The 14,140-nt window shown below is 42.4% G+C and overlaps 1 protein-coding gene across 1 annotated transcript; it reads left to right on the forward strand.

The window, feature by feature from the left end:
- The first annotated feature begins 5,616 nt into the window (after window positions 1-5,616).
- tcap (titin-cap (telethonin)) lies at window positions 5,617-8,101 on the forward strand. Its single transcript, XM_076265010.1, has 2 exons — window positions 5,617-5,991; window positions 6,342-8,101. The coding sequence occupies exons 1-2, from the start codon at window positions 5,843-5,845 to the stop codon at window positions 6,730-6,732; spliced, it is 540 nt and encodes a 179-aa protein (XP_076121125.1). The 5' UTR covers window positions 5,617-5,842; the 3' UTR covers window positions 6,733-8,101.
- Window positions 8,102-14,140: the final 6,039 nt, after the last annotated feature.

Raw genomic sequence — 14,140 nt, forward strand, 5'->3', positions numbered from 1 at the left:
ACACAAGGAAAAGGGAGAGGAAGGGCGGGGAAGGAATGTGAGGGGAGAGAAGGTGCATGCTGAAGAGCTTACGGGAGGTGGATTAAGGAGCGCATGGGGCAATTCCACTGTCACATCCATAACGGCAACACAATGCCATGGTATTTAGTTGGCGTTATGGATGTGACAGTTTTGCGTGGCATTGCCCCATGTCAAATGTGATGTTTTAACATGTGATGTTTTAAACACCCAAAACCTGCATTGCTGTTTTAATTAACCAGATAGACCAATTAACCTTTCGCCTGACATGAATTATATTACGAAGACTTGACTTGACTTGATCTCAAAATAAAATTTTAGGAATTTCATCAATATTTTATCTTTGGAACCTGGTGCCTGCAGTAACATTTTCTGTATGTAATTTGGCCAGACAAGTATTACTTCCATGGCATGTGGTGCTTGTGAGTCTCTAGAGGGTCAGTGCAGCAGGCAGTGGTGTTGGGATGACTCGGAGTGCTCGACTGCAACGCTTCAGGCCCCTAGTGTCCCTTCCTAAACAGCAGGACTGTCTCGTGATCCTCATACTGTCCCTCACACAGTCACTAATTAAACATTCATGTTTCTTAGAGCAGAAACACAAACAGCCTTGCCTGAGAGAGAGAGACTGTGGAAGTGTGTGATGAAATAATTAGGCAAGTCTAAGAAACTCTTGAGAAAATAAATGGTCTGTTTAAGCATGATGCGTCTGTAATTTATAACCAACTGTGTCTGCATGCATGGGTAACTGTGTGTGTGTGTGTGTGTGTGTGTGTGTGTGTGTGTGTGTGTGTGTATGTGTGTGTGTGTGTGTGTGTGTGTGTGTGTGTGTGTGTGTGTGTGTGTGTGTGTGTGTGTGTGTGTGTGTGTGTGTGTGTGAGAGAGAGTCCAACGCCCAACCTTCTGTTTTAATTGCCATAAAGCTCTGCCAGTATTATTAATATCAATTTGCTGTGCCGTGTGTGTCTGAGAGTCTATGAGTAAGTGAGTGTATTTTTATTCAAGCTGTGTGGGTGTGTCATTTGTATAAGTGTTGGGTTGATGTTTCCATCAAGAGACCCACGTTCCCAGTCACATGTTGACATAAATACACAGTGTGTGTGTGTGTGTGTGTGTGTGTGTGTGTGTGTGTGTGTGTGTGTGTGTGTGTGTGTGTGTGTGTGTGTGTGTGTGTGTGTGTGTGTGTGTATCTGGTAGTTAGTGCTGTCTCCTTGTTATGTACATGACCCCTAACCCCAGCAAGACCCTTGAGGCAAGATCTGACTCTGACCCTCCCTCTGTGCCCTGACTGTGTGTGTGTGTGTGTGTGTGTGTGTGTGTGTGTGTGTGTGTGTGTGTGTGTGTGTGTGTGTGTGTGTGTGTGTGTTTTCAGCTGTTCTTCTGTTGCATAATCAGACTGCAGACTGTTAGGGAACCATCTCTCTACACAGCGACAGGAAAGCAGCACAGAGGCACGATTATATGGGTCCGACTCTTTCCATCACTACTCAACTTAATGTGTTGTGTACAGACTGCTGTATACAGTTCCAGTTTGTTATTGCATTTTCCAGCCTGTAGAGACATGTAAACATGCAGACACTGCACCTTGTGCTGTGATTCCCTCTAAAGCAGCTTTCTCATGCAGACCACAACTTGCACATCCATTTCCATACATAGCATACATTAACAGATGGATGTACAATTACTTGTGCTTGTTTGCATGCACATGCAGAAGGCATCCACTTCTACTCCAAGGACTCCATGTGCACATATAGAAAGTAAATATCAACGTGATGAAATATAGAAATGCAAGATATTATATACTGAAAATAAGTTGTGCAAATATTTGCATGCCTCATACATGTATTTGCAATGCATATGCACACACACATGCACACACGCACACACACACATTGCTCTTGTGTTTGTTTAGAAATTTGCCACAGCAACTGGTCTTGTGTTCCCAGTGATGCTGTTCCAAAACCCTGTCACGTTGCCTGGTGTGTGTGTGTGTGTGTGTGTGTGTGTGTGTGTGTGTGTGTGTGTGTGAGAGAGACATCAGCCCTCCCAATTATCTTGTGTGATCCCTCTCCTCTCCCATTCCTTCATCTCTTCATTGTTAAATCCCTCTTTGTTTGTAGAGTTTTCCACCAGCTGCCTGAGCACTGGGCTGGTCGGTACAAGCTGACATTGAAATGACACAGTGACATTCTGGCTCTTTCAATCTTTTCTCTCTCTCTCTCTCTCTCTCTCTCTCTCTCTCTCTCTCTCTCTCTCTCTCTCTTACACACACACACACACACACACACACTCAGAAAACCACTTATTTAGCTAAACACAAGAAGGAATGCACGTATTCCCTAAAAAAAAAACTTTCAAAACTCTCAAAAACTTCTTCCCTTCTCCCCAGTCAATCATGGCATTTCTAAGAAATCTCAGTGTGCCTGTGAATCCCCCACTGCTCATATGTCTGCAGAGGGGTGGGGTAGTTCCCCTCGTGCCCCCCCCCCCGCCCCCTCCCAGTGATAGGTCTGCCTTACTGACAGTGACTGTGGCGAGCGTATAGTGGGTTATGTAATGAGGGCGTACAGGGCCGCTAGATAAACCTGAGTGACTTCTTATTTCAGAAATCCACTTGCACATTTGTTGCTTCATCCATTTCTAAAATTGGACTGGTTGTTCTAGATGGTGAATCGTTGGGTTGTCAATGCTGTCCCTGTTTGTCAACAGCATCACGTGGCAACTGCAGTGACTCTTTATGTAGACAATAAGGAACAGAGGTAGAGGGATTTTGTACTCCTCACACATTGGATATCAATGCAAATGCTGTATGATTTTTATACCCAAATATTTGTAAGGGAAAACCATGACAAATATTTCCAAAAGTGCGCATGTCATGGAATTACTGTCTTTGTGTCTTATAGTTTACTAACTTCTAATGCACCCAATAATTATTACATTTACATTTGGGTAATTCCGTGTCAAATCAGATAAGGTTGTTGCTACACCGCCTCAGATTTTGTTCAGCCCTTGAAATTACTTCAGTTTTACAGCCGGAAAGTGACATTATCTGGGAAGCAATGTTTGGGCCTTAATATAATGAAAAGTATTATTCATACGCAGCCCAAACTTTGTACAGTGGAAGACCAACATGTTCTCAGTATGACTGAACCATTACAAGTTTGTACGCCATGCTCATTGATTTTCTACAAGGCCCTAGACTTGGACAAAGTGCAAAAACAGTACCATTAAGGGTAGTATAAACATGTTTTTGTATTTTCTTTTTTACATAGGCCTATTCAAGTTTTTCAGTCATTTTCATAAGATTAAAATGGTATGTGGGATCGCTTGTAGGCATTTAAGAATCTATGTGAAAGTAGCTCAGTGTATGGGCATTTAGTGTACAAAGTGCCAATGGTGTACCATAGATAAATCTCAAATGCATATACAATGTAACTATGTATGTATGAATAATACGTGCATTTATGAATGAATGAAGCATGGTAGATCATTGGGACTTTATACACATAATACAACTATAAACCCACATTGATTTTCATGTTCCTACTAGCTACATACCATTTTAGTCCTATAAAAATGACCAAAAATACAATCACACCTTGTTTTATCCTTCATATCTTCATTTGCATTTGTTGCAGAGACCTCAAATATTGGCTCAACGTTAATAAAGTATTATAGCCTATTTGCAGACAAAATAAATTATTGATGCCATGTGGATACAAAAACAAATTGTTTACAAGACCCTCAACATCACCAATTTTGCACTTTGTTATAAAACTAATGGGCATGCAATACAAACTTTTAAGGGTTCAATCATACTGAAAATATGTCTATCTTCCATCCTTCAGGGTTTGGGCAGGCGAGAAATAATATTTAAGATATTAATGCCCTGATTTGGCGCAGAATGACCCATTTACATTTACTTATTTAACAGGCCACATGAAGAACTCATAAATACCATAAACGCAGTGTCTACTGCAAGTACATTAATATCAAAACCATGTTCCTACTCAGTGACTATGTTACGACTACTTAACTGGCATTCACTCATGATAAAGCAATCATGAACATGGTTTACCTTATCGATGAGGTCATCATTTTGATTTGAGAGTGAGTCATACCACATCTTGACAGTGATGGAAATGCTAGCTGGTATGTCTGCTTAACATAAGCAAGTGTATACTTCCATGTCTGTAGCCCAGTTATGTTTTGAGGTTGCTATATGTTAGCATATCACTTACCTATCTTATCCTATATTTTGCTGAGTTGTCTTTTAAGTGCCTGTATACCTGATTGTGTGTGTGTGTGTGTGTGTGTGTGTGTGTGTGTGTGTGTGTGTGTGAGAGAGAGTGAGTGAGTGAGTGAGTGAGTGAGTGAGAGAGAGAGAGAGAGAGAGAGAGAGAGAGAGAGGCCCAGGTGGCATGTGGTGTGACATCAGTTCCTGGATTAGTGGAGTGAGTCATTAAGAGAGCGGCAGTAGGTGACGTGAGGAGGCAGCATATGAGTGAGAGGGCATATGGGGAACCTGAGACACCGGCAGGGCCCGACCTCTGTCGCCAGTGCAGTAAATCACCCATACGAGTGGTTGTGACATTCATACACACATACTTACACAGACAAGTCACTGTTGGGGACAGAAAGTACTGGTATCACACGCCTGTCTGGGACCTACAGTGTCTTGAAACCTACAGTGTCTTGAAACCTACAGTGTCTTGTGGGTCCTGTGTTTGGCCTATGTGTGTGACTATGTGTGCTTTAGTTATCGTTGTTACTACCTTTGATTTGTAAATTGATTGACTGACATCTGAACAGTTCTGTTTTGAGATTTAGATATGTTTTCAGGGATTGTGTCCTTCATGCTTGCATTTAGCAAGATTCCAGCTGTGTCTGTATGTGCGTGTGAATATTTTCCACCTTAGACCGCCAAATCATTTTCAACATTAATAAAGAGCAAATTGGGTATGTTGGTTGATGGGGACTGTATTCGACCTCACTGATTTATTTATTAAGTCTTATATTATGTTATATTATATTTCTGGGAAATTCTGATGGGCTAACAAGATACCTCTTACACAATGAGTTTAAGCAATGGGCGTTGAGTAATAATCACTATTAACCCAGATGTGTTACTGTAAATCACGTGTAGTTTTGTTGTTCAGTATTTTGTAACTGTTATGTTTTAATCATCTTTGGTGTCTAGTGTATTTGTGTGTGTGTGTGTGTGTGTGTGTGTGTGTGTGTGTGTGTGTGTGTGTGCGTCTGTCTGTCTGTGTGAGAAAAAAGACAGAATTCAAGTTACAGGAAGGAGCTCATGTACGTGACATTGGCAGTGTGAGGGGAAATTCTCAGGTCCTTACGCCAGCTTCTGGGCAGATTGCATGTTTATGATTGAGTGTCTATGCTCGTATCTCGGCAGGGAGTGTGTGTCTGTGTGTGTGTGTGTGTGTGTGTGTGTGTGTGTGCGTGTGTGTGCGTGTGTGTGTGTACTGGTGTATGGGAAGAGGTGTAGAGTGTCCGGTATGAGTACAGCTTGGTGCGCCCAGTGAGGACACAGATCAAAAATAGCAGCTGCGGGGGGCTTAAAAGCCAGAGCCCCTCACTCACTCACACTCACAGACACAGAGACAGACCGACAGGAGACAGGAGACAATCAGAGAGATCCTCCACACACCCAGAGAGACCAAACACAACCGGGAACCACCAGTCTCCAAGCCCAGAGAACACCCACAGCGACTCGGTATACCTCCACTGACCTGAGCCACAGCTTGTGGAAGGCACAACTTTTTGGACACACACACACACACACACTCTCAGAAGAGCCGACAGGATGCAGGTGTGCACCGTTATGGAGAAGCAGGCTGGCAGGGTGGTGGGCGCCCAGCTGAGCTGTACCGTGCAGGAGGACAACCCCAAACAGAGGGAGAGCTACACCGCAAACTGGCACAGCGTCAAGATGAGGACGCAGCACCAAGACAGGTGAGCACACACACACACACACACACACGTAGACACTCACATGACACACATCATCACAAATCCATACAGGTACACACAGACCAACACACTTCCATCACCTTTCATATATACACCTACTTACACATACACAGATAGACCTGTTGCATGTGTGTAACAATGAAGCTTAAGAATGGCCATAAAAAGTGTGAACTGTCATGATTTAGGCAAAGCATCAAATAATTAGAAGCCCTAGATTATCTGTACTGTCAGGTGTGCTGGAAGCAAAAGTATCCATTCTGTTGTTTTATGCGATTTTCAAAATGCTTCATCGTCCTCATCCTCACTCTTCATCCGTGTCTCTCTGTCCACAGGCAGTCTATGCTCATGTCAGACGACTCTCGGCGCGAGTCCATGACGCGCCACTGGGAGTGCCGTCCCCTGCACCAGAACTGCCCGTCCGGCGTGTACCGCGTGGGCACCATGGAGACGGGGGTCCGTGAGCACCAGCTGCTGCCCCAGCGCAACACCCTGCCCCTGCCCATCTTCAAGCCCGTCGAGCTGGGCGTCCGCCTGGGCCGCGGCGCAGCGCACGTCCCCGAGGACTTCGTCCCCGCCCAGGCGCCCTCCGGTGCCTGCCCCGACAAGAAAGCCATCAGCGAGCTCACCCGAGACCTGCCGCCCGTCAAGCCCACCCGCATGGAGTTCGCCAAGGCGCCCAGAACCCTCGGACGCTCCATGTCACAGGAGGCACAGAGGGGGTGAAGAAAAGAGCAAGAGAGAGAGAGAGAGAGAGAGAGAGAGAGAGAGAGAGAGAGAGAGAAGGGATGAGGAGAAGAACATATCAGAGAAAATATGGACTTTTGTAGATGGTGAGAGACGGAACCAGAGGGGGAGAGTAGAACGGGCTTAACGTTTCCAACAGAGTAGTAGACCTATTGTCACAGTATACACTATGTATGTATAGAATGAACTGTGCTTCAGTATAATTTAGACACGCTGCTCCCACTCCCTCCCCAACCAGGCTGCCTGACAAAATGAAGCCTTTGAAGCCTGAAAGCTGTTTGACTGTGAGTCTACTAGTTTTATACTCAACACATCATTTGCACTGTTTCATATATAAGGCCCTTTAAAACAATATCCGCCCCCCCGCCCCCCCCACCCCTGATGGTATGACCGGAATGCTAGAAGCCCAGTTGTCCCAGCTATGTGGCTGAATGGTTTGAGCGTGAGGGCAGATGCTACGTCTACTCAGTGAGAGACAGAGGAGAGGTCACGTTACTGTTTCCTCAGCTGCTGTTAATCCCAGCATATGCTGGCCTGGATTAGAGCAGATCTCTGAGGCCGAGGAACCAGGGCAGGTGGGCGAGGCTCCATTTAGAGAATGTTCCCAATGGAGAAAATGTTACAACTACTGACCTATTTACATTTGATATTTGTGGAATGATCTTAATTCAAAACAAACAAAGACACCATGGAACTGAATATTACTCTATGTGTTAAAAAGAAGAAGAGAAACCGATTTAAATCTATGGTATGAAGGCATGAAGACAGGCAGAAAGAGAGAGAGATACAAAGATAGAGAGATAGAGGAAGAGAGATGGGTATTGGCAAGAGAGCAGACATGGAAATAAAGGGAGAGACAGCATAACTGTGGGTATTAAGACTGGACATCCCTTGGCCGTGCTCCCGGTCCCCTTTCACAACAACATACTGGTCACTACCCTGACCAGACCTCTGGCAGTCCTTCTCAAAGCAACACAGGAACAGCACAGAGGGATGTGTGAGGGCATTAGTATGGGGCTCAAGTTTTAGTGTTCCACAAGCTCACATCCCACATCCCATAATATAGCTTGGTTACTATAGTGAGTGTCTTTTAACTTGCACTAAGCTGTGTCATAGAGAATAGTATCATAACTTCTGTCACAAACTGACATTATTGCATCTTCTGAATGGTTGTTGCTTTGATGTGAAATACTGAACAAGCATCTCAAATGTATTTGTTGTTGATTGTTTTTTTTCTTCTTTAAAATACTCATGTGAAATGTCATGTTAAATAAATGTTTTATTTTTTTGTAAGTAAAAGATCAAATCAAAATAAAAATAATAAAAAAGAAACAATTAAAAAACATAACATATTGCTCCAGCCCCCTCTATATATTACATATCGCTCCTTGTTATGCTTTCATCAGTGTATATTGTTGTCTGTGTCAACAGAAATTCCAGGGCATCATTGAAATACTGAATGCAGTATTGGCCATTTAACCACCATATACTCCACAAATCCTTCTTTATTAAATGTCTGTAACATGAGCACGGCCTACACAAGGAATACTTTTCTGGCTTGACGCCCCCACCCTCCACTCCTCCATCACACAACCACCCTTCCCTCACCCCAATACTGCCCAACCCTGAAGAGAACACTCTGTTTCCCAGCACACATATACAAACAGACTCTCTATTTCGCTCTGCCCCCTTTTACCTCTGAGGTATCTCTTTTTTTTATCTCTATGCCACTCGTGTCCACTTAGTCCATCTGGAAGGATGGTATATCCAGTATCTATGTGCAGGTGTCTGATTAACAGGTGTGTGAAATGTGTCTCTCCAGTCTCTCCTCGTCTCTGCTCTTTCTTATCTGCCTTTGGCTTGTTGCCAGGAAACATCCTGCATTCTAGAACACTGTCTGTCCATGACACCCTGTTCTCACCTTCGGCTCAGGCACAACCACTGTGTCCTGCCAAGAGGCCTCCTGGCCAAACAGATGATTGAGAGGCCAAGTGTGACTGTGGATGATTTGGATGAATGAGTGATACATTGTGGACATGGTGTTCATACAGGTAGCATACACAAATGTACTCAGGCATTTACATAAACATACCACACACACACAAGCACGTGCACAGCATTTCCACATAAGTCAAGTCACTTTTATTTATATAGTGTTTTTTTGTATGCAGAGAGTGCAACCCAAAGCGCTCCACATACAAGACATTGACACCTCAGATATAAGACAAAAGATGCCTGACGGAGCGACGTAGTCGCCAGCGTACCTGTGACACCAAGACATAACTAACAAATTTACAAAATAACAAATGACACACAAGACAAAAGATGCCGGCCGGAGCAGCATAATCGCAGACATATATAATGTAATTACAGACATACAGTACATAATATATGCACACACACTCACATCTGGATACATCTAGAACATGTGACGCTTGACGTTTTATAAGGCTTTTCATTATTCAAATCATGATGAAACCATTTAGTAAATTATGAAGAGAGAAGTAAAATATAACTATATATGCTTTATCCTTTCATGCTAATAAAATCCATTAGCATAAATGATGGATAGGATGAGGATGAGGATCCAATGCATAACTATATGTGTTCGCTAGTCTATTTCGAGGGGCGTACGTGACATTTTGGGGCGAAGTGAAGACATATGGTATCAAATGGACACTCTCCTGTCCCAGTTCATAGGGGAGTTAGGGGGTTCATGCAGTGGATGTGAGGTTCTGTCCATAATGCTAAGCAGTTTCTGTGACAACCTTCTCTCAGCAACCATCTCTAGGGGCTATAGTATACTTCCAAGCACCAGACAGCTCTTTTAATAATCAATTAATTAACAAATGTGTTCCTACCTGGAAACAGAGATGTGTCAAGGCAAGTTGTGTTTATTTTCAATGCAAGTTGGTTATTTTCAACACATTTTGTGTAACAAATAAAAAAGGAAACAACACAAACTGTGTTGTCCCTATCTTGACACAGAGATGTGTTAAAAACAATGCAAGTTGTGTTGTTTTCAACACATATTCGTTTTAAGAGTGTTCTGCTGCACACACTAAAGACTGATCACCCTAAACCAATCACTGCCAAAAACACTTATGCCCTTTTGGCATGGACAAATGTTTTGTGGATACAGTCTGTAAATAGCACATGAAAAATGGTCCAAATGGTTGACACCACAAGCAAGACAGGCTTCATCAACAGTAGAAAATAGCTTCTCAGTAATGAGCAACATCACGCACATGACTGTGTCAATTTGTTTGGATGCCTACATAACCTGAAACAAAATCATCCTATAGATAAATCCCCAAAAACAGAGTCCAGGGTTAAACAGGTTGTGTGCACCACTCTCAAGTCCCTTGTAGAAATTATACATCTAGATTCAAAGATAGAAAGGTATTCAAAATGTGTCAATAAGTAGTCCTCTGTCTCTCTGAAGTAGGTCTCACGTCTGTCTCTGTCCAAATCCAACACATTCCCAGCGGGATGTGACACAACAGATCTTTTGATATTCCAATAGATTACTCAAAGTGAATAATGTATTCTGAATACTTTAGATGCAGCATTTTGTTTTATTTTATTAGAAGTGGATGAAACAGTTATGCATGGTTATGTGAAGTTGTAAGACCCATAACAACCCACAACGTGTTTTACAGTGAGGATGCTTAAGTATAGCACTTCTAATGCATACATTATCCTCACACAAATGGCAGGTGCAAACTCTAGGTATTTATCTTTCAATCCAAAGAACAGTTTAACTGAACAACCTATTTACCCATCTCTGTGGATATTAAATACAAAAATGGATTTCAGTAATCAATCAATAATTTCCTTTTACCTAAAGTGATGTAGAGAGCAATCGCTGCATCTCTCTCTCTCTCTCTCTCTCTTTCTCTCTTTTATCAGTGAATTGGTTTCCAGGGAATAGGCCAGTGTTGGGAAGGTTACTTTTAAAATGTATTCGACTACAGATTACAGACTACATGCCCTAATATGTATTGTGTAACATAATCCGATAGATTACTCAAAGTGGGTAACGTATTTTGAATACTTTGGACTATATCAGCATTGTATTATATTTTACTGTAGTGGATGAAACCGTTATGTGAGGTTATCAAGTCCAGATGGTTTCAGTTCTCTTCACCATCTATATTAATATTAATTAATGATATTGTCTCTTCTTTAAATGGTTGTCAAGTCTACCTTTATGCTGATGACACTATGTTGTATTGTAGGCCTATTGTTGAATCTGTTCAACTTGCCATTGATAATCTACAACTTTCATTTAATGTTCTTCAAGAAGCTCTCATTAATCTTAAATAAGTAATAAATGAAAAGAAAACTAAATATATGCTATTTACAACAGCAAGGAACATTGAGGTTAATGGTGTGCAAATAACCACTGCAAATGGTTCCAGCATTAATCTCCAGCATTAATACAAATATCTTGGTATCTGGCTGGATTGGAAACTCACATTCAATCACCATATAGCCATCCTAGACTGAGACAAAAAAATGTTTTTTTTTCTACAGAAACAAAGCCAGCCTCCCTATGGGAAGTAAGAAACAAAGTTGTTGAAACACTTTTTATATCAGTTCTAGACTATAATGATGTGAAAGGCTACTATTCTATTCTGTTTCTATCAGTAATGCTAAAATAAGTAGCTCATTAAAAACCAAGCAGCACCTTCAACCCCCTTCCCTTGCTCATAAAGCAGCTGTGTTTGACTGTGGGCCTGAAATCAATAATTCATGTGAATGTCACTAAGCTATTTATTTACAAATAAAATAACAACATTAGAAAAACGCACCACTAGCCTACTGCCTGACCCTGTGTGTTCTAGTTCATCATATAAAAAGATTTCCCTCCACTTGTTCCCACTTCCTGTGTAGGCTATCTGCGGGGTGCTCTGCACTAAAATATTGTAGGCCTACTTTAAACCTTTTGCACCCATTTTGGCTATTTTTGCACCCATTTTGGCCCCCCAAATAGACTCAGCAAAAAGCCCACCCAAAGATGAAATGGTAACCCCTCTGCACGGATACCGAGATCCATTAATATTTACGTGCCAAAAAGAATGACCCACGTTTTATCCTTGAACTTGAAAAGCCTACAAAGAGGGGAAGTGTGATTGGAAAGAAGGAGCAGTAACTCTACTTGCATTGCCTTGAAGCAGCAGTAAAATGCATAGCCTACCTAGTGCAATATATATTGAATTAAACGTTGTGTAGCAACCTAAGTTAGCCTACTACCAGGGGCGCCTTAATACCACCCGAGGCCCCTGGGCTATATGTTTTTTTAAGGACCCCCCCCCACCCCCAACCGCAAATATTAATTATGATTAAATGATACCCGGCCCGCGATCTGACCCGACACATAGCGTGCGCTTTTAGTTAATAACATGCAGTGTAGCCATTATTCAGCACGTAAAATCTTTACATAAACAGGAACAGAAAGCCCTCGAATCACGTCAGCCTATCCATGACATCGCTTATCAAAAAGGCTAGCCTACTGCACGAAAACAAGCGTTGAACTTTTACAACACTGGCTGTAGGCTAAGTTAAAAGATGGGTACACATGGACGTTTAAACGCTTTTCAAAAGTGCATGTGTTTGTCGTGTCTTTTGAAATTCTGTCTACTTAACACACCAGTTTAACGCAGTTTGGGAGGGACAGAAATACTTTTAGCCTACAGAACAAGCTGGCTCATGTGACGTGAACATGGCTACCTTATGCATTATCACACTACATGGAGACATATCTTACGTTAACAATGGAGAAAACATAACATAGACTATTATATGTGCGAATGGGTTAGCACAAACTTAGCTGTTGGTGAACGGAGATGCAGATCACTAATTCATTTATTTGCGCCACAGCCCATGTTCTGCGTTCACTCCAATGAGACAAGTGAAATACATGTTTTTAAAGCCGTTTCATTTCCAGGCTATTTGTTACGATATTTACCTGCTATGCCTTGTTTTCATGGACAGTTACAGGAATCCACGTCATTCGTTTATCGTTGCTTCAATCTTACCCACGTTATCTCCAGAGTTTGTATGATAAGTTTGTCAGTCAGTTTCAGCCTCTCCTCTACACCCGTTGGGATTTATTACGTTTTGTTACATTTTGTTACATTTTAGAATTGGAGAAGACAAAGGGGGCCTCTGCATGGCAATTGTAGAGCAGTACGATGTGCTCAATTATTTAGGCTAGCTCCAGAGTAGGCTAATGACGCCGCGAATACGGACACGCCGTTTATTATTATTGATTATCATTATTATTATTAGGAGGCCCCTCATTGGTCGAGGCCCCTGGGCTGAAGCCCAGGTAAGCCCCTGCATTAAGGCGCCAGTGCCTACTACAAGCAGTTTTTGTTTTGTAAAATGTAGGCTGCAGCTTCAGTGCATGCATTCTGGACTTTATGCATTCATCATTTCCACATCCTTATAGCCTACTCATCGTCATCACAGTTCTTGAATTTGAGACAGTTAAATTGGCAACAATAATCTTTTTCATCATTGTAGCCTACAATCAATTTGTGTAGTCGCTTTTCCTGGCGTGTTATTTTTGTTTAAATCTGAATGTCATTGTCCAGGTTGTAGGCAACGTCACTGCTAAACGTTCTAATCAAAATGACATCATTAAAATTCTTCCTTGCACAAAACACCATAGAAACAAGCAAACAAGCAAACGTTCTATCATTTTATTGCATTTTACCTTGAGAAAGCGAACACATTTCTGGCTTGATTTTTGTACTTTGAATTCATCAAATATTATTTTTTCGACCATCTTCTGATTGAAAGGTAGGTTAATTTAATCGGACTCTTAACACGGTTTTCAAGAAAGGCATAAGAAAAAGAAAATCGTCGATTGAAAGTGATGACGTAGCCTAGACGGTGGTGGGGATTCCCGCCAAATAGCCTGTTACATTCGAAGTCAAAACTGATTAGGCTAAATAGGCCACAGTGTAGCCTATCCTAAGCTTAATTTGTTTCTGATTGATTACAGACTTCTGGATATCTTCATGGCTGACATGAGTAAGCTCACACCAGCTATTATGGAGAGAGCAGAAGGTGTTGGTGGATATGAGGTGGGACCCTAGCATCATTCCACGCTCTTGGTTGAGCAGGCTCCTCACAAGATCAGAGAGAGCCTGGGGAGAGATAATGCTGAGGTGGACACCCCCGTGAGCATCATCAGCCACGACATCGGAACCTCTGGCCTGAAGGAGCTGGAGGGATATTTCACCGCTCTTGAGTAGGATCGTAGGAATCTGCAGCAGCTCCTGCAGGATCAGGAAGAGGAGCACGCGATGGAGCTGAGGGCTCTGGAGAGGGAGCGCGTGCAGGAGAAAGCTGAGTGGGAGAGACAGAGGGC

The sequence above is a fragment of the Alosa pseudoharengus genome, unplaced genomic scaffold (genome assembly GCF_046254945.1).
Source record: "Alosa pseudoharengus isolate Yale_2024_CS ecotype anadromous, Long Island Sound unplaced genomic scaffold, YU_APseudo_1.1 YU_APseudo_1.1_scf_4, whole genome shotgun sequence".
Lineage (NCBI taxonomy): Eukaryota > Metazoa > Chordata > Actinopteri > Clupeiformes > Clupeidae > Alosa > Alosa pseudoharengus.

Bases quoted from the DNA above. Each gene is read 5' to 3' on its own strand.
- tcap (XM_076265010.1), top strand. From the start codon at position 5,843: ATGCAGGTGTGCACCGTTATGGAGAAGCAGGCTGGCAGGGTGGTGGGC. The intron at 5,992-6,341 runs GTGAGCACACAC...CTCTGTCCACAG, and splicing joins AGGACGCAGCACCAAGACAG to GCAGTCTATGCTCATGTCAG.